At 36.3% G+C, this 18384-nt stretch overlaps 1 protein-coding gene across 2 annotated transcripts; it reads right to left on the reverse strand.

Annotated features, from left to right (window-relative positions):
- Positions 1 to 341: 341 nt before the first annotated feature.
- AP3M1 (adaptor related protein complex 3 mu 1 subunit) lies at positions 342 to 18267 on the reverse strand. Of its 2 annotated transcripts, XM_023527926.1 has the most exons (10): positions 17973 to 18267; positions 10771 to 10827; positions 10025 to 10300; positions 9182 to 9353; positions 7319 to 7456; positions 6298 to 6383; positions 5469 to 5602; positions 4347 to 4554; positions 2923 to 3067; positions 342 to 2453 (listed from the first exon to the last, which is right to left on the reverse strand). In XM_023527926.1, exons 3-10 carry the CDS (start codon positions 10295 to 10297, stop codon positions 2353 to 2355), a joined length of 1257 nt encoding a protein of 418 aa, XP_023383694.1. In that variant the 5' UTR covers positions 10298 to 10300; positions 10771 to 10827; positions 17973 to 18267; the 3' UTR covers positions 342 to 2352. The 2 variants fall into 2 exon arrangements, with proteins under 2 accessions (XP_023383694.1, XP_011353592.1); XM_011355290.2 differs by lacking the exon at positions 10771 to 10827 and having other exon boundaries at positions 17973 to 18265.
- Between the last annotated feature and the right edge of the window lie 117 nt (positions 18268 to 18384).

Here is an 18384-nt window from a genome sequence, read left to right on the forward strand (position 1 = left end):
CTTTAAGAATTTAGAAAACAGAGCTATTCTGGGATTAGCTATAATTCTGTGCTTGAAAAATATTCTAATACTAAGTATTAATGAATGTTTGTTATTAATAGGTGGTGGTGGTATTAGGGAGAGGAAGCTTTGATCAGTCTGTGGCCAGAACGTGATGATTAGAGAATATATACATGACTGTTAACATACTGAGGGTAAGAGGGGAGGAGCACTTGGAAGTGCTTTACAACAACCCTCACACTTCATAATACAAAACAATATCTGATCATGTTCTGCCTGCTCTGACAGTGAGGCACGTTCCACCTGAGAATGCTCAATCAATAATCAACTAAAAAATCAACTTGTTGCTTTCATCTTTTATTGACAGTATAGCCAGAGCTAGAGTTTACTGGATTCAATCAAATTAATAAATATAATAATTTAATTACAAAATGAAATGATCTACTTGGAAGTTTTAGCAGAAACTGCTAGAGGCAAGGGACTCTTGGCATTCAATCTGCTTTTTATAAGAGAAGCACAGAAAGAAAACTGGATAGTCCAGGTAAAGATGGCCGATTAGGGATTCTGTAGAAATAAAGGCAAAAGTACTGATTGCTCTTTGAAGTATGAACTCTGAAGAGTAAGACATTGAAGATGAAAAGCAATCGAAGTGGGTAACCAATCTTAAACAAAGGGAATAAATATTTGGCAACATCTTGATTTTAGCTGCCAAGTTGATACTGGTTACCCTAGAAATTTCAAAGTTGCAATAAGAGACCTTTCCTATAAGATGAAAGGCATGCTGTGTGTCCTAGGCAGGCAAAGGTAAGAATGCTACTGTAAAGTGGGCTCCCTGTACCAGCACCAACCACTAGCCCTTGACAGCAGAATGGGATGAGTGTCAAGGCTATCTTTAGCGTGATAAGGGAAAGGGAGTTATAAGCTGAGAAAAATGAAAAGAATGGAGTCATAAGAAGAAAACTAATAGCATAAGTACAAACAAGAGGGAAACATAAAGAACACTTGTATTTAACCTTCAGCCTTTTTCCATTCTTCATGTCTAATGAAGCAGAATAACTGGGCAAGGACTTCTAAGCCAATAAAGTTGAGTAAAATGATACAACTGTAGACTGACTTGCTGACCATGATGAGCAATACAGTTTCATCAGTGTTACCAAGGATTTTGTTTCTGCCTCAATATAACATACTTCAACGTACTTTGTCAGTACAGTATAGACATTTTAAGTACTCCAGTGACAATTACAATAGTTCCAGGAAGGAATCTATTGCGTATGGCCTTGGGGAAGCACACAATATGAAAAGGAAGCTCCCCCTGAAGATAAGGGATGCAGGCAAATTCCAGCCCTTAAGAACAGGAAAAAAGATCAGAATACACAGGTATATGTTCCTCCTTTTACTGAACTAGGGCAAAAGGCCTTTAGGCTAACTATGATTTAACTGGTGTTGGATAAGCTTTATGAAACATGAAGATGGCAAAGTTCACTTAATGTCTTTTACTTTTTTAATTTGCTTAAAAATCTCAAATGCTTGTACTTGAAATAACTTCCTCAAAGTAGTAGTGTTCCCTTTTATTATCTTAATAAAGCATTTGCCCCTTTGATACAAATGATTTTTACTGTGCTATTGAACAGCTGAACTGATGGCACAAAACTGAGATGGTACTTACTGCAGCAAGGTCCCGGTAAATCAAAATCTGAGCTTTACATAAAAATCTTATTTATAAAAAATACAATACCGAGTACAGTGAGAATGGAGCTTGGAGCAGCAGTGCTCCTGGCCAGGGCCATGAGGAAGTGGCTTTTGCTACAGTGCTTGCTTAATGGCACAAGTGAAAAGCTGAATAAGGCAAACACTTGAAGAGGCAGTTTTTTTTTTTTTTTTTTTGTAAACTTCTTGGAGTGGGGGGAATTTCTTCTGTTGAGACAGATGCTGACTTGGGATGGCTAAGAACAGGTGTGACATTTGGCTGTACTTGATACATCATATTACAGATTAAGAGAGCTTCCTGCTGGCTGAGACCAGTTCACTTGTTTTAGGAGACAGCTTAACACTGTAGCCTCTGCCTTTACTGTTAAAATGTGCAGCCTCCAGCTGGTGCCCTCCTATGGAGGAAATCACCTCCAAATCTTCCTAAGTGAAAAGATACAAAATAAGCCAAGTCATTCAAAAGTTACCTTAGCTTTAAAGCTCCTTAAGAACCCTATGTTGATTACTAAGCAACTTTGTTAGCGGTGTGTAGCTCCACGCAAATGCTTTAACTAGAATACCTATTCCCACCCACTTGGTACCTAATTGTAATAAACTTTAATGACACTTGAAAACAAACAGATCTTGAGAAATTCTGGCCTCTTCTCATGTCCTCACTTGGAACTTTCCAGCTTTCGTGACATATTTGACTCCTTTAAATGGCTTATATTTCTCCCCATACATGTCCAAGCGGTTTACTTTTAAGCCTGTCAAAAAGAATAAGTGAGGAAAGGGATAATTATTATCCTGGTCACACCAATACAATATTTGTTTAGCAATGAGCACCACACAGTAAATTTGACATTAACCAGTGTCCCTTCCATCGTTTGGAAGCCATTTCCCTTTACCATTCACAAATTATAGTACTGTGGAGATATGATTTTAGTTCAGATTCCCACGTGGGCATGGAATATCTTTTAAGGATAATTCCACTTTCTGTGAGTATGAATGATGCCTTCTTTAGTGCTTGAATGAGAGGAGCAGGGGGGGTGAAGGGAAGCTGTGTGAAATAGGGTGTTCTCCCAAATCACTGTACCTGAGAGGTTGGCTCCATATACAGCGTGAAAGGCAAACTGGAGCTGTTGCTTTTTCTAGAGAAGAAATACCACTCTTCTAAGCTCCTAGTCATTGACCTCAGTTGAATTACCCTTAAACACAAGTCAAACTTATTCTTACCTGAAATAGCAAGCTGCTGGATCTTGAACTGTATGTTGAGGCTCGGATTCTCTTCTGGCTTGGGTGCTCCAGACTGTAAATTTACCAGTCCTTTAAGACTTGGGAGCTTTTGTGGAGTAATTTTCCCCACATCCCATGTTAGTACCTTAAAAAGACATAAAAAAACAAAAAACAACCTGAACCATTTAATAAAGACAAATGTTCAAAGACAAGGTTTAAAGACACCATAAACTTATGTACAAAATGAAGCACAGTGTCCTTGGAAACGAGACCTGGGATATTCAGTGAATTTACCACTAATTAGTTCTGTGACTTTGAATGGAGAGTGAATAGAGAATGAACATCTACTTTTGGATATAGCACTGTGCTTAGCACTATTTGCATGTTATCTCATAGCAGTCTGTGATTTAGATTTTGTCTTCTTTTTACAAATGAGGATATTAAGGCTCTGAGTTCAAATGACTCACTCAAGGTCACACAGCTAGTTAGTGACAAGATTGGGTTTGATCAAACCTAAGTCTATCTGATTTCAAATGTCCTTTCCATTATACCACCTTCATTGTTTCTGTCTGGACCTCAGTTTATTTTTCTATAAAATGAGAAGACTGACTTAAACTGGTATTTTTAAACGTTTAGCTATGGTACCCTTTGTTCAAATGAAATCTTTAGAGTGGAAGCTCAGTAACAGATGAGAAAGTGAAGCTATTATGGTTGAAGCTGGGGTGAAGGGCCAGGGATCCCCTTCACTTCTCAGCCCTGGATGGTCTCTGGGGAGTTTCCTCAACTACTCAGAACTGGGTTAGATGATCTTTAACATTCTATGATTTTTATTTAAGAATATGCCTTTCATTTATCAAGCAGCTCAATGACTCTAGTGTTGAAAAGAATATTTTTCACCCAAGCAGGAAGCTGAAAGAAAATCATTTTTTAACAGTTTCTCTAAAAAATCCTGATAGAGGCACATTTATATAGGGTGAAGAAGCAGCTTTCCTAGCCAACACCCACTGTGGAAAAGTATGAAAAAATGCCTTTAAATTAAAAAGAGAAAGGTCTTAATGATCAATTCCCACAGAAAATTTAACAATAGACCATTATAATATCTTTTATAACCACATAATACTTTTTTAAAAAAGCTTTCATATCTTCTTCCTCATTAGAAAACGAGTGGGTCTCTGAATTATCGATGGATGAGTAAAAGCATTCTGAAGGACAGAATGAGTCTTTTGTATTGTTACACACAGCAGCAGATGCAGGAACCCTTCACAGTCAGTGGCAGAAGCACAGCACAGTGTGCTCTCAAGGTTTTGTTAGAAACTTTAATTTTAACCAAGGCACTACAACCTTCCCTCTACCCTCCCCCTGACCAAATCACAAAATAAAGATTGCAGAAACACTTGCTCACTCTTGATTTGAGGTAGTTGTACCTTGGTAACTGGATCAAATGTATAGCTGCCTTGTGTTGGTGTCAGGTTCATATTCAGCACAACTTTTGGCATGTGAACTGTCACTGTGATTCCTTCAATAGTTTTCCCCATATTCTGTTTTGGTCCAATTGTAATATCAAATCTGCCACAAGAACTGTTCTCCTTAAAGCTGATGCTATGTTTCACATACACTGGTATTGCCACTAGACTAAGAAGATAAAGAAAAACACAAAAGCACAAACATACCAATTAATGACATGAGACAGCTCAGGAGGTAGTTTTTGAGAATCTCAGTCTAGAGTATCCTACCCTGCCTCTAACTCCGCTATAGGGCCCTATAACTCCAGAAATGCAGACTCTGCATCTGCATCAGGGGTTGGGGTATGGGGAGGTGGTGAGCATAGCACAGTGTTCAGGTACCACTGCACTAAGAATTATACAATTTCTGAGGAATAAGTATACAAATCAAGGTAGAAATTTGAAGCTTAACTAGTATAAACAATTGGGGCAAATAGCCCTGGTTTAAAGACAGGAATTAATATCCCATAGAAAGATAATTTAAAATGATACGAACTAAATAAAATAGTTCCTATGTGGTAAGAGCCAAGAAACAATTACTCTGCTTTCAGTCCTGTCCTGATGTTAACCAAATAACTTCTGATATTTTTAAGGGACAAACCAGCTACAACTCACAACACTAAATCATTCATTTAAACCTCAGTGCAGAGAAGAGTGACTTGAAGCCAGTTAGTTGGGGGATGTCTTGAGAAGCTATAGGTAGGTCTGTCTCCTTTTAGCTGTGAAGTCTACAGACTATAGTAAAATTATGAGGTAGGTTCACGGTTTTGCCCAAGTTATTCACAGTCCCAGATGCTTGCTCTCAGGGACTACGTATTTTACTATAGTCTCATTTACTACACTCTACACTATACTCTTAGATTCAAGGTACACTGATTATTTTAGACACATAGTTTCACTCATCCTTGGTTCTCTAGGTGAACCATGGCTAACGGGAGCAATGATGAATTCAAGTATCCAACTGTAAGAATAAAACAGGGACAAGTCAGTTCTACCCAGCACATTGATATTTGATGGCATTATCTGCTTGATGCATCAACATACTTTTGTGAGCTGACACGATACGATATGAGTCGGAAATTTCCATCTGGAGGAATAAATGACAAAACTCTTTCAGATTCCCAACGTTTGAACCGGATGCAGGGGTGGAAGCTGACATCATCTAGAAGCCTTGGGTTCTGCCAGGAAAACAGAATACAGCCATATTCACAAAGTATAATGAAGATGGCAACTCTATTCATATTATGAGAAATCAATATGCTCTCTAAAGATAAAGCAGTTATGTAAGAGTTTTTTACTTTGACCACATCAATATAACCTCATAATTTCACAATGCTTTAAAGTTTGTAAATTTTTATATATCTTAATTTTATTTGAATTTTAATAACTGTGAGGTAGAAAATATAAGTAGTATCATTTCCATTTCATAGATTAAAAAAAAACAAAACAAAAAACAACAACAGAGGTTCAAAGAACTCAAGGTCAAATTAGTGGCAGAGACAGCACCAGAACTCGGTTCTCTTGATTGTTCTTAGTAGTGTGTCATGTCACGTCTAAAATGATGCAAAAGATCAGTGCACTTTCATATCGGCAAAAAAAATAATTCAGTAAAAATAACAATGCAGATTTGCAGAAGCCAGCCAGCCATTTAAGCTACTTCTAGCACACCTAGGCAAAGATCTCTCCTCATCCTTTCCATAAAGGCCATACTCATCATGCAAGCTATTTTCTTGGTAAACTGTGCTAAGAAAATTTCTGAGATAATTTTTTGCAATCTAAGATACAAGCGTGTCTCAGTAGTTATCATTTCATTTAGTACTTCATATGTATTAGGCATGCAAGGAACTACAAAACAGGAGAATAAAAAACCTACCATGAAAGAAAGGGAAAGGTCAGGCATTCCAGATAGCTTAATACAAGCATCAATGACCCCCTGAATTTCTGCAAAGACTGTAGATCCTGAAGAGAGAAAGAAAAAGATGTTAACATCACTGAAATCTGCATCTTTACTAGAGCTACCATTGTATTTGAAGTAATGGAGATACCTCCTGGGTGTCAGACATACTGAAGCTTTGCACATCTATTAACTGGTCAGTGGACAGAGATCTATTACACCAGTTCAGACAGTTTCTTCACTGAGTGCCATGGCCCATACCTAACTCTGGTTGGAATATGATAATTCTAAGGAAAATCAAGCCTGTCAAACTTGTAAGACTGCTGGATATGAAGTTAAAATATTTTTAACAGAATTTAAAAATGAAGAAAGTTTCTCAGAAAAAGGACTAAGCTACCTGTTAACTTTTAAGAAATAGGAGCCGTTATTCTGTAATAATATAGCTATTATTCTGTACGGTGGAATTTTATAATGAAAAGGGCACTCACTGAAGAAAAAAGATATTGCTATAATTCACAACAACTCATTTTCACACACCAACTAGCTGTGTTATCTTGAGCAGATTACTTAACCCTTCTGAACTTCAGTTTTCTTATGTATAAAATGTGAGGGTTGGACTAGATGGTTTTTTAAAAAAAGTATGATTCTAATAGAGTATTGTTGTTTTGTCTGGGGTCTTTACTAGAAGTACTGCACAAAGACTGGTAGCAAAAGTATGGTGTATGGTAGATATACAATAAATGTTAGAATGAATAAATGGCAAGAGGGAGAGGTATGTAATGTAAGACAGCGTAAGATCTGATTTACAAGGTTTGGCAGATCTCAACTAGTGGTTATGAAAATTATATGTAATTTCTGGGCAAAATAAACAGATTTTTAAACAATTAGAAAACAAATGCCTTTCCTCTGAAACCATACTGCCAAAGGGTTTCAATTTTCTATTCAGCTTATGTCAGCTGAACTGTTTTTTCCCTAAATAAGACCACATGCACACAATTACCTGATTTGTCTATAATTGCATCTATTTCTTCAACGACATCAAAATAGGCTTCATTATTTGTGTATTTTACCCCTGCTCGGCGCCACGGGATGTTGGATAGCTGCCCAGTGGGGAGTGTGTCCCCAACATTACTACTGCCTAGAACCCAGAAAAGGAAAAAGCAAAGCTAATGCATAAAATAATCATCAGAAGAGCTATTAACAGAAAAAAAAATGAATGCTTTAGCAGCTTCTTTAATGTTTGAGGTTTTCTTCATTAAATTTGTGGACTGTTCCAGTATTGTTGGAGACATATTCATACCAACATGATCAAATTTCTAGAAGACAGAAATAGGCCATGTGGTCCTCTATCTGCCAAACCAGGTTAAATTCATTTACTTATCTTTCGCTTCCTATGTGTTAACAGTAACCTAACCTAATTTTAGCTGGCTCAACAGAATCTCATCCTGCTGCCACTGATGAAAAAAGAGGCTGGTTGTTTCAAAACCTTCTGCTGATAAAATGTCTCCAGTGAAAATACAGAGTGATAACTAGGACCTTTGGTATTCAGCTTAGATTCTACATGAGATGTCGCCAAGCAGGCCTCAGAAGAGTAACTGGAATGAAGAATATACTCTGGCCTTTCTCCATTTCAAGGTCAGCATACCCATTTGGCTGCAATATGGCTAATGTTCAATAGCTGGCTAATTTCCTGGTAAATTGACATATGTCTGAAAATAAACCTGGTTGTCTAAAACATATATCCTTGAGCTGTGATATATTTAACATTTGGTTAATTTACATTTCCAATTGAAAAGTAGTACATGCTTAACAAAAACAACACTTTCCAGTGTGACCATATACATCTATCAAGTATGAAAATGCTTTAAAAAATCTTATACTGTTATTTATGTATTTTAATTTTTTTTCTAGTCCCCAACCCACAATGTAAGTTTTAGGAGCACAGACAATTCATCTTATCTTTCCTTGAATTTCTCCTGACACTTGCCTTGTTTAGAGGAGGAATAAGAGCTATGGAATCACCATTTTCTTATACGCCTCTCTAACCCCATTTTTAGGTCAGTGCACTTGCAGAGGCATTTACAATGGTGGACAGTATAACTGATGTGGCATGTAACATTTCATAGAAATCTTCCTCTAGAAGTCTTTAATAATTTCAAAAAAATATTGTCATCTGAATGTACCTAATTTCTAGCTCTACTGAAGAATTAAACCAAAACTGGAAGCTTAGACACAAGTACAAGGCCCACAAAGCAAGAAATTTCACAGACTAATTTCCTATCTCTTTTTGTTTTATTACATCTTTTGCATGTATAAAACAGAGTTGGGAGGAGATAGTGCATACTCTGTGGTACAGAGTCTTAAATTTTCTATACTCTAGTAATTGTAGGGTAGCAGCATAATGTCAGTTTAGTAATGCTATTTTTTATTTTCATTTTTTCCAGCTTTATTAAGTTATAATTCACATATAACATCGTGTTAAGTTTAAGGTATACGACATAGTGATTTATGTATATATTGCAAAATGATTACTACAGTGAGTTTAGTTAACATCACAATATTGGCTTCTTTAGGATTAACTGGAGTAATTTATTCAGTCTTATTATTTAGTGTTAAATAATAGTAATAATGTTGTTGTGGTCTTGTAGAAAACCTATAATAAAATGTAATAACCAAAAGCTCCTTATCATTTTCAACCTAGCTTCTTCCCATGAAAAAGAAGTATACTACCCATTTTAACATTATCATTAACTTTAATTCTAGCCAATTGGACTACTTTAATAATCAGACAGATCATATGCAACACTGAGTTGTTTATAAAGTTTTAATTGCTCAGTCCTAATAAAGTATGTTTTCACTTTACCTGTAATAGAGTTGACGACAGAACGTAGAATTGTTGGTGGTTTAATCAGTTCTTTCAAAATGTTTGATTCAGTAGCCAGTGGGAATCCATTGTCTAACATTTCTTCCAAGAGCTCATATACTATGACCACATTATCCTTAATTGCAGCCTCCGAACACTCACCAAAGTAGTCCTAACAAAATGTACATAATATTGCACAATGGAAGGCATGAAGAAAGGCTTGCTAAATAGTTTGTTATGAAAGATAAACTTACAGTAGCATAATTCATTGTTTAAGATGAATGTTAAACAGGAAAAAGAACACTTGGTAGTTCTACATACTATTCCTCAATATTTTCTTAAAGTTTTTAGATTGATTGAATTGCTATTACATATTATACCAGGAAGTACACTGAAACATTAAATTAGAATGTGAACTATAAACTTTCTTTGCCCTGATTAGGTGTCCCACACCTACAGATAAGTTTTAAATTATTTGGTATATTTAGCAATACAAGAGAAAATAATGAAATGTAAATATTAGAAGACTTTTTAACCAATAAAAATCTTGGGACCACTTAGAGAATTGTATGTGGAGGGCACTATTGTTTCCTGATGACATAATCTGTAATACATATGAAAAATAAGGCTTCATGACCATGAGGCTGTTCAGTTCTCCTAAAACAGTGAGTGGAGCAGCCATGTGTGCTATTGTACACCCTACAAAAAAGGGTTTATGAGTTATGCTTAGTAGAAAAGAAGAGAGAGCACACCAAAAGCTGGGTAATTAAAAAATATAATAATGTGTCCCACCTCCAACTAATTTGGGTAATTTAAGTTCAAAAGAATTGATGAAAAACCAACCTGAAAAGTGTCAGCAACTCGATGTAAGAACTCAATTACAAAGAGAGGTGGCACTTCAGTCTGTATGACAGACACAAAGAAGAGCTTATCCCGGTAGATACTGATGAGGTAGTGGTGAGGTGTTGAAATGACAGGTGGCACATTTTCAACATCAGCAGCTTTCTCTTGAGCTTCAAAGAAATAATCACAGACAGACTGGCTCACAACACTCTTCCAGTGCTTCTCTAGAAATATGTCACCGGAACAGTTTATGAGAAATAGACTGTGGATCATTTTCTGGGGAAAAAAAGTTTAAATTTAGTATACATCAAAATGTACCCTTGTATAATCCTGACACCAAAATCAGACAAAAGCAATACAAGAAACTATAGACCGTTATCACTTAAGAATGTAGAGGCAAACATTTTGAGCAAAATACTAGCAACTGAATCCAGCAATGTATAAAAAAGATTATACACCCTGACCAAGTGGAATTTATTCCCAAAATGCAGGGCTGGTGCAATACATGAAAATCAATCAACATAATACACAATCATCATAAAAGACAAAAATATAATTATTTCAAAAGGTACAGAAAATCATTTGGCAAAATCCAACACCCTTCTATGATAAAAACAAACTAGGAATAGAAACGTCCTCAACCTGATAAAAAGCAACTATGAAAATTCCATAGCTAACATCATATTTAATGGTTAAAGACGAAAAGCTTTCCCCTTAATATTTAGAACAATGATGTCCACTCTTACCACTTCTATTCAACTGAAGGTTCTAGCCAAGGCAATTCGGCAAGAAAATGAAACAAACTGGAAAGAAAGAATTAAAACTAGCATGCACGCACATGCGCGCGCGCACGCGTGCACACGCACAGACACACACACACACACACACACAAAATTAGAGTTAATAAATGAGTTCAGCAAGGTTGCAGGGTATAAGATTAATTAAAAAATCAACTGTATTGCTAAACATTAGCAATGAATAATCTGAAAATAAAATTTGAGAAAATAAATTTATAAGAGTATCAAAAATATAAAAAATTTAGGATTAAATTTAATGAAAGTGCAAAACTTATACACTGAATATTATAGAACACCAATGAAAGAAATTAAAAAGACCTAAAAAATGGGAAGACATTTCATGTTCATGGATTGTAAGACATAATATTGTTAAGATGGCATTACTCCCCAAATTGATCTACAGATTCAATGCAGTTCCTATTAAAATGCCAGCAACTTTCCTTTTTTGTAAAAACTGACAGGCTGATCGTAAAATTCATATGGAGATGAAAGAGACCAAAAAAAGCCAAAACAATTTTGAAAACAAACAAACAAACAAACAAACCAAAAAACGTTGGAAGATTCACACTTCCTTATTTCAAAACTTATTACAAAGGTACTGTGTGGCACAAGGATAAACATATAGATCAATGGAATGGAATTGAGGGTTCTGAAATTAACCTTTATGTATATGGTCAACTGATTTTTGAAGAGTGCCAAGGCCATTTGCTGGGTGAGAGAATAGTCTTTTCAACAAAAGATGCTGTGACAACTGGATTTCCATATGCAAAAGAATGAAGCTGGATCTCTACCTCACACAATATACAAAAATCAACACAAAATGTATCGAAGGTCTAAATATGAGCTAAAACTATAAAACTTTAAAAAACATATGCATAAATCTTCATGTCCCTGTATTAGACAATGTTTTTTAGATATGACACCAAAAGCACAGCAATAAAAGAAAAAAAGATAACCTAGACTTGTATCAGAATAAAAAATTTCTGTGCTTCAATAGACATTATCAGGAAAGAAAAAAATCAACCCAAGGAATGAGAAAATATTGGCAAACCATTTATCTTACAAGGGACTACTATTCAGAATATATAAAGAACTCTAAAACTCAAAAATAGAAAGACGAATAACCCAATAAAAAAAATGGGCAAAGAATTTGAAAAGATATTTCTCATACATATAAATGGCCAATAAGCACATGAAAAAATGCTGAACACTTTTTAAAAATATAAATCAAAATCACAATGAAATAACATTCCCTGCCTACTAGGCTAGATATAATCAAGAGGCAGACAATAAGTGTTGCTAAGAATGTGGAGAAACTGGAACCCTCATAATTGCTGGCAGGAATGTAAAATGGTACAGCTATGGTGGAAAACAGTCTGAGTTCTCAAAAAAGTTATAGAATTACCAAATGACTTAGCAATTCTACCAATGGGTATATACTCAAGAGAATTGGAAACATGTCTATACATGTGTCTGTCAGCATTAATTCATAATAGCGAAAAAAGTGGAAACCGCTCAAATGTGTATCAACTGATGAATGGATAAATAATAAATATCCAAACAATGGAATATTATTCAACCATAAAGAGGAATGAAGAACTAATACATGTTACAACATCGATCAACTTTGAAAACATTATACTAAGTGAAAGAAGCCGGCCACAAAAGGTCACCTATTACATGACTCAATTTATATGAAATGTCCAGAATATTCAAATCCATAGAGATAGAAAGTAGATAAGTGGTTGCTAGGGGCTGGGTGGAGGGGTAGGAATGGGGAGTTACTGGTAATATGTTTGGCATTTCTTTTTGAGGTGATAAAAATCTTCTGGAAATAGAGACGATGGTTACACGACTTTGTGAATATACTAAAAACTACTAAATTGTACACTTTAAAATGGTGAGTCTTATGGTATATGAATTATACCTCAATTTAAAAAAAGTATTCTTAGTACCTTATGACACAAATCCACTCTCAGGTGGATTAAACAAAAATGTGTACAATGTGCACCAAAAATATGTATAAAAATACATTTGTAACAGTGAAAACCTGTAACAACTCAAATGTTTAATAATAGTACATGGAAAAATAAATGGTAATGTAGTATAAAATATCATACAGCAATGAAATTAGTAAACTTGCTACATGAAACAAATATGGATGAATCTCACAAAATCAGTATTGAACAAAGACAGACACCAAAGGATACACGCAATACGATTTTATTTATATAAAGTTCTAGAACAAGAAAAACTATGCTTGAAAGATCAAATGATTTATTTCATGGAGGAAAGTAGGGATAGTAACTGAGAAGGGCATTGGGGTGGTCTTCTAAGGTGCTGGTAATATTTCTTGATCTAGATATGGTTACAAGTCATGTTCATTTAGGGATAATGCATTGGACTTTGTTATGACTTGTATACTTTTCTGAGGGTTAGTTAGGCTTCAAATGAAAAAGTTTACTGTTTTGCAATATGGGAGACAGTGGAAAAATGTCTAATTACCTTAACTTGGCTCTTTTCTTTTATATGGATAACATCAGTATCATGTGTTTAGTCTAGTTCAAAATGATAGTACTGTATGATAAATGTAGCCTAAGGAGAAAGAATTTAAAATCTATGAATATGTCAAAGAGGAAAAGAAGACTTTCCAGAATGGATTCATTAATTCTATTGACACAGAAAACAATGACATCAACCTGATCAGTTCTTTTTAGAGGAAGTCATTTTATGAAAACAGCTGACATTTAAAGACTAGTGATAATTTCTCCTTCCCATTTAGCCTATGTTCAAAAGCTATCAAGTAAATAATACTAAGATGTGTTTTAGTAATTACTGTATTAATAAGGTCATGAATGCTGTTAATAGTTTAGGGTTCCTGTTTATTAGAAACAATATTTCTTTGTTGAAAGCCAACTCTGTTTAGCCAGCAATCAACTTGAATTGGCAGCAGTAAACCCTAACACCTCAGGCTTTGGACCTACTAAATTTTTCTAGATTAATACCTGAAACCTGCTAAATTTTTCTACTTTATCTAGTCAGATGCTTTGTACAGTACATTTGCTTTGTGTTAGCCTTACATTTTTATTTGGGTGTTAAAACAGCCATTTGAATACAAAGGCTTGCTTTACAGAACCTACTGACTTTAAGTGACTTTATAACCTCTGCTGATAGTTTTTTTTTTTTTAAATGAAACGGGATATCCAGAAAGAAGATCTGAAACTAAATTTATATTACGACACCTTTCCTTAGAATTAACAACTTCATCTGAAATACAGTGTGGTTTAAAGCAGAACACTGTAATAAACTCAATGAGACCCAGATTTGCACACTTCATGTGAGCCAGCTATTGAATATAGCATCCTCTGCAAAAATTAATTTTCAGTTTCATTCAAGGTGTATTTTGATAATATCTTAATTATGCTGAATACTTATTATGGGCCAGATAGTATGCTAGGCACTTTACTTACGTTATTTCATTTAATCTTCACAAGTCAATGCTTTAATTACTGCTTAACCCCATTTTACAGATATGAAAATAAAGCATTGGAAATGTCAAGTATCTAAGATCACAGCATAAGCATCAAAGTTATGATTCAAACCTAGATCCAGTTGAATCCTGAGCTCCTGACTTTATGTTCCTCTTGGAAACTATTTAGGAACATAATGCAACCATGTCCAATAGAATTTCCTTCAATGATGAACATGTCCTATATCTGTGCTGCTCAATATAGTAACCACTAATCACATGTGGCTATTGAACACTTGAAATGTGGCTAACAAAATTGATGTACTGAAGTTTTAATTTTAATTAATTTAAATTTAAATTATTACATGTTACATTGGACTGGGTAGCAAATATACTGTTTGAGCTTATAATTAAGAGGAAGAGATGGAGGATACTTTTCTTGTTAGAAGCCAAAATGTGTTCTAATAAATTATTTAAAGCAGAAATTCTATTTAAAAGAGCTGACACTCATTATCTTTCTCAATCATTCATCCTATAGAAAAGTTTAGTTCACAGGATCTGTAGCACTCCACTGCTACAATACACTCTAAAAGAGCTGCTTGTTCTTGAAGCAAGTGACTTCTTAGTTTATTTTTAGAAGCCAGATTCCTACTCATCCTCTTAAGCTGGTGAAAAATTCTTTCCAGGAAAAGTTTCCACCAAAGTTGTTTTCACTGGCAGTAGTTCAGTTCTCAGAAGAATACAGTAAGTTAAACTGGCCATCTGGATTTATTGTTGTTATCCTCAGTGCTGAGATGAAAGTATACCACTTGTAGCTTTCAACAGTGCTTAGCTTTAAAACCCATCTTAACCTTTTATTATAGGAAAAGAGAGCTTACTTCTTCTATTCATATTATGGCCAAGGGCCTGATGCATATAACAATTATATATATACCACATGCAGCCTGTTTCTTCAATTACTTAACCTTTTAGTAGCTGCAGTTACCTCGTTTACTATTTGAATAAACTTCTTGAGAAAGCTACACACTCACCATCACAACTATCTTTTTGTTCTTAGTGACTTTTGAGTCAGAATTCCCTCAGCTTATGTTAAAGCTATTTGAGAAAGTATTCAGAGGCAGTTCCATCAGAGCTTTGACTGCAGCTTAAATACTTCATAAATCTCCTTTATCAAATGTTGAACACACTCATGATTCATAAGCAACACACTCACAATAGTCTCAATATCCTTAGAAAATAGTGTCTAAAAATAAAATGTGTTCCTTCTATATGTAACAGAACACAGGCATGGGAGGCAAGAGGGGCATATACAAAGTGAGAGAATGAGACCAGAAAAAAATATAATTCCCCTGATTCTCAGTCAATATTCTGACCATTTATTTATACAAGTAGTGTGAATATGTGTTTTATATATTAAGCAATGGGGGATACAAGGGTGCACAAATTAGAGTCCCTGAACTCACAGTGTTTAGAGTTTAACAAAGGCGGCAAACAACTCAATACACTAAGATGTAATTCCTATTTTGATAGGGGAAACATAGTGTGCTATAGAAATTCAAAAAGCTTTGAGGGGAGAAAGAATACAAGACAAAGAAATCGGTACAAATTTAGCAACTTTAGAAAGTGGAGTGAAGTGGAGAGATGAGACTGGAGAATGAGATAAGCAGAGATTGGTTCACTTTATTCTGAGGGCAATGTAAAATCATTTTTCTATGGTTTTATGCAGGAGATTCATACAATCCAATTTCCAGTTTTAAGAAAGACTGCACTGTGGAAATTGCATAATAGGGCAACTCGGTACTGTGACACCAGTTGAGAGATGTGTTATTGTGGTGACCTGAACTAGAGTGTTTACAGTAGGAAGTAAAATGAAAAGATAAGGGAAACATTCCGGCTTGAAGAAAGATTAAGGAGGAGGGTGGAGAGGGAAAATTCAGCCCTAGTTTGTATGACCTGATCCAATTCTGGATATATTTGATAAGGAGAGTGAATGATACATTTAAGAACTCCAGCTCTGAAGGGGATGAAAAGACAGGAGAATAAATGGCAGTAGTTCATAAAGTTAAGAAAGATATTTTTAAATGCTGAATGAAAAGTGTGGGTAGAGGGGGAAAGGCTGATGATGTAGGAGAGGGAATATTGAAAAAAAGAAGACTCTTGAAACAGTAGGAGAAGATAGTATTAGGGGACTAGGTGAAAGGATTTGTCTTTCATAAGAAGGGACACTTTTTCCTCTGTAAGCAAAAGAGGTTTGTAGTTGGTTGCAGGAACGTGGCTTTTATTTTCTCTGCGTAATAGGAGGGAAGGTCACCTGTAGAGGGAGAGAGAATTCTGCTCCCTCCCTCTACAAATATCACTAGCTACCCATGAATTGATATATTATTGAGCTACATAAAAATACCTAGTCTGCAGGGAGCTCCAACAGTGTATTATCTTGAATGTTTAGAAACACTATAAAAATCCTAAGATCCGCTAGGAAAAGCTAACCTTATTGCAAAGAGAGCTTTCCTTAAAGATATGTAAGTTTCAGGTAATTCTTTATTTACCTTATTCCTCTACTTTTGCTATGGTTTCAATTGAGAGTGTCCTCCTTTCTTTCCAAAACTAATTCCTCCACTTGTAATTTTGATGGCATTCCCTTCCCTCCCTTCCTAGATCTTTATTTCTTCTTTCTTAAATCTTTACTCTCATACACTGGTTACTTGCTTTCTGTAACAAAACATAATGTGTCTTGTATTCTTTAAAACAAACAAACTTCAAACCCTTAAGGAACCTTGTCATCCTCAGCAATCTTTTGCTTCACGCTCCAAAGGAAGGCTTAAGTCTATACTTGCTCTCTCCTCTCAGTAACTGACTCTATTAAAGGAGCTCTCTCAAACGGTCCAATAACTTCCTAATTATCAAATCCAACAACCTATTCTCAGACTTTGACCCTTGCAGCATTTCATGTCACTGATAACATTCCCCAAGACAAAATAAATACTTCTTACCCTATTATATGAAACTTTACCTGTTTCGGCTCTCACTTCGAAAATCTCTTTCCGGTTTACTTCCCATGCCCCTCCCTTTAATCTTTTTACCATTTCCATTTAAACCACTATTTCAAACTCCGTATCTCCCAAGTTCCACAAAATTCCTCCCCTCTTGTGAGGGTTCCTAGTTTTATAGTAGCGCCACCTCGTTAATCATGCGGACTATAAGCTGCAGCTTCAGGTTCAATCCAAATCTACCAAATCCAACCTGCCACATCGCTCATTACTTTTCCATAGTCACTCTCTTCTGAAGAACTGCAACGCCTTCCTCTCTGTATTCCCCACCCCAGTCAAGACATCAGCTCAGGTCAGTCAGGGGTTTTGCTCTCCAAATAAGCCTGGAGTCATCGGTACTCCAGCTCACTGTGGGTGACAAAACCTTTTATCCCGCGCCAGAGAACGAAGAGTGGCCCCAATAAGCTTGAACCTCTCGGGCTTGCGGCCTGAGAACACTGGGAGGCAGGTGCACCGCTCCCTTCCGGCCCTGCTGGCAAGAAAGCCCGGAAGGCCGAGAGGGAGGCGCAGTGCCGGCCCACAGCACCGGAGACGCTCCTGCAGCTCATGCTGGAGTCCGGAGCCCCAGCGATTCAGCCTACTCCCCGGTTTTCGAGCTGTACGCTGGCAGCAGACTCCTCGCCCCTCACACTCACCCCAACACCAGGGCCTGTCAGTGATTCGGCGCCGGGTCCTCTCCGGACCGAGGCTGAGGCAGCTGAGAAGGCTGTGAGGACCCCACAGTTGGAGTGTCCAGTAGATTGCCTGATTAACAGCTTCAAAGGGACCAACTAGATCTACAGATTTGGAAATATTAAATAAGCAGGAAGACGTTGAATGAGAAGAAATGCGTTTCTTGAGGTTTAGGATATAAATCCTTTAGCGCATCCAGACTCTAGAAGAACGGGGAGAGGATTTCGCACCATTTGGACTCAGGCGTTCATCCACAGCCTAACTCAGTCTGGGGTCCCCCTATAGCCTGGTGGGCGGGGTCAGGAATGTGTGTATTAGCCAATGGGTCGAGCCGATGGGTCGAGCCAATGACTGTAGGTGGGAGCGGCATGGACT

The sequence above is a fragment of the Pteropus vampyrus genome, unplaced genomic scaffold (assembly GCF_000151845.1).
Source record: "Pteropus vampyrus isolate Shadow unplaced genomic scaffold, Pvam_2.0 Scaffold20, whole genome shotgun sequence".
Lineage (NCBI taxonomy): Eukaryota > Metazoa > Chordata > Mammalia > Chiroptera > Pteropodidae > Pteropus > Pteropus vampyrus.

Excerpts from the sequence above, each read along its gene's own strand:
- AP3M1 (XM_023527926.1), bottom strand. The coding sequence starts at position 10,297 with ATGATCCACAGTCTATTTCTCATAAACTGTTCCGGTGACATATTTCTA. Across the intron at positions 7,457-9,181 it reads TGTCGTCAACTCTATTACAG|GCAGTAGTAATGTTGGGGAC; the intron begins GTAAAGTGAAAA and ends TCTGGGTTCTAG. Across the intron at positions 6,384-7,318 it reads TGCAATTATAGACAAATCAG|GATCTACAGTCTTTGCAGAA; the intron begins GTAATTGTGTGC and ends TTCTCTCTTCAG.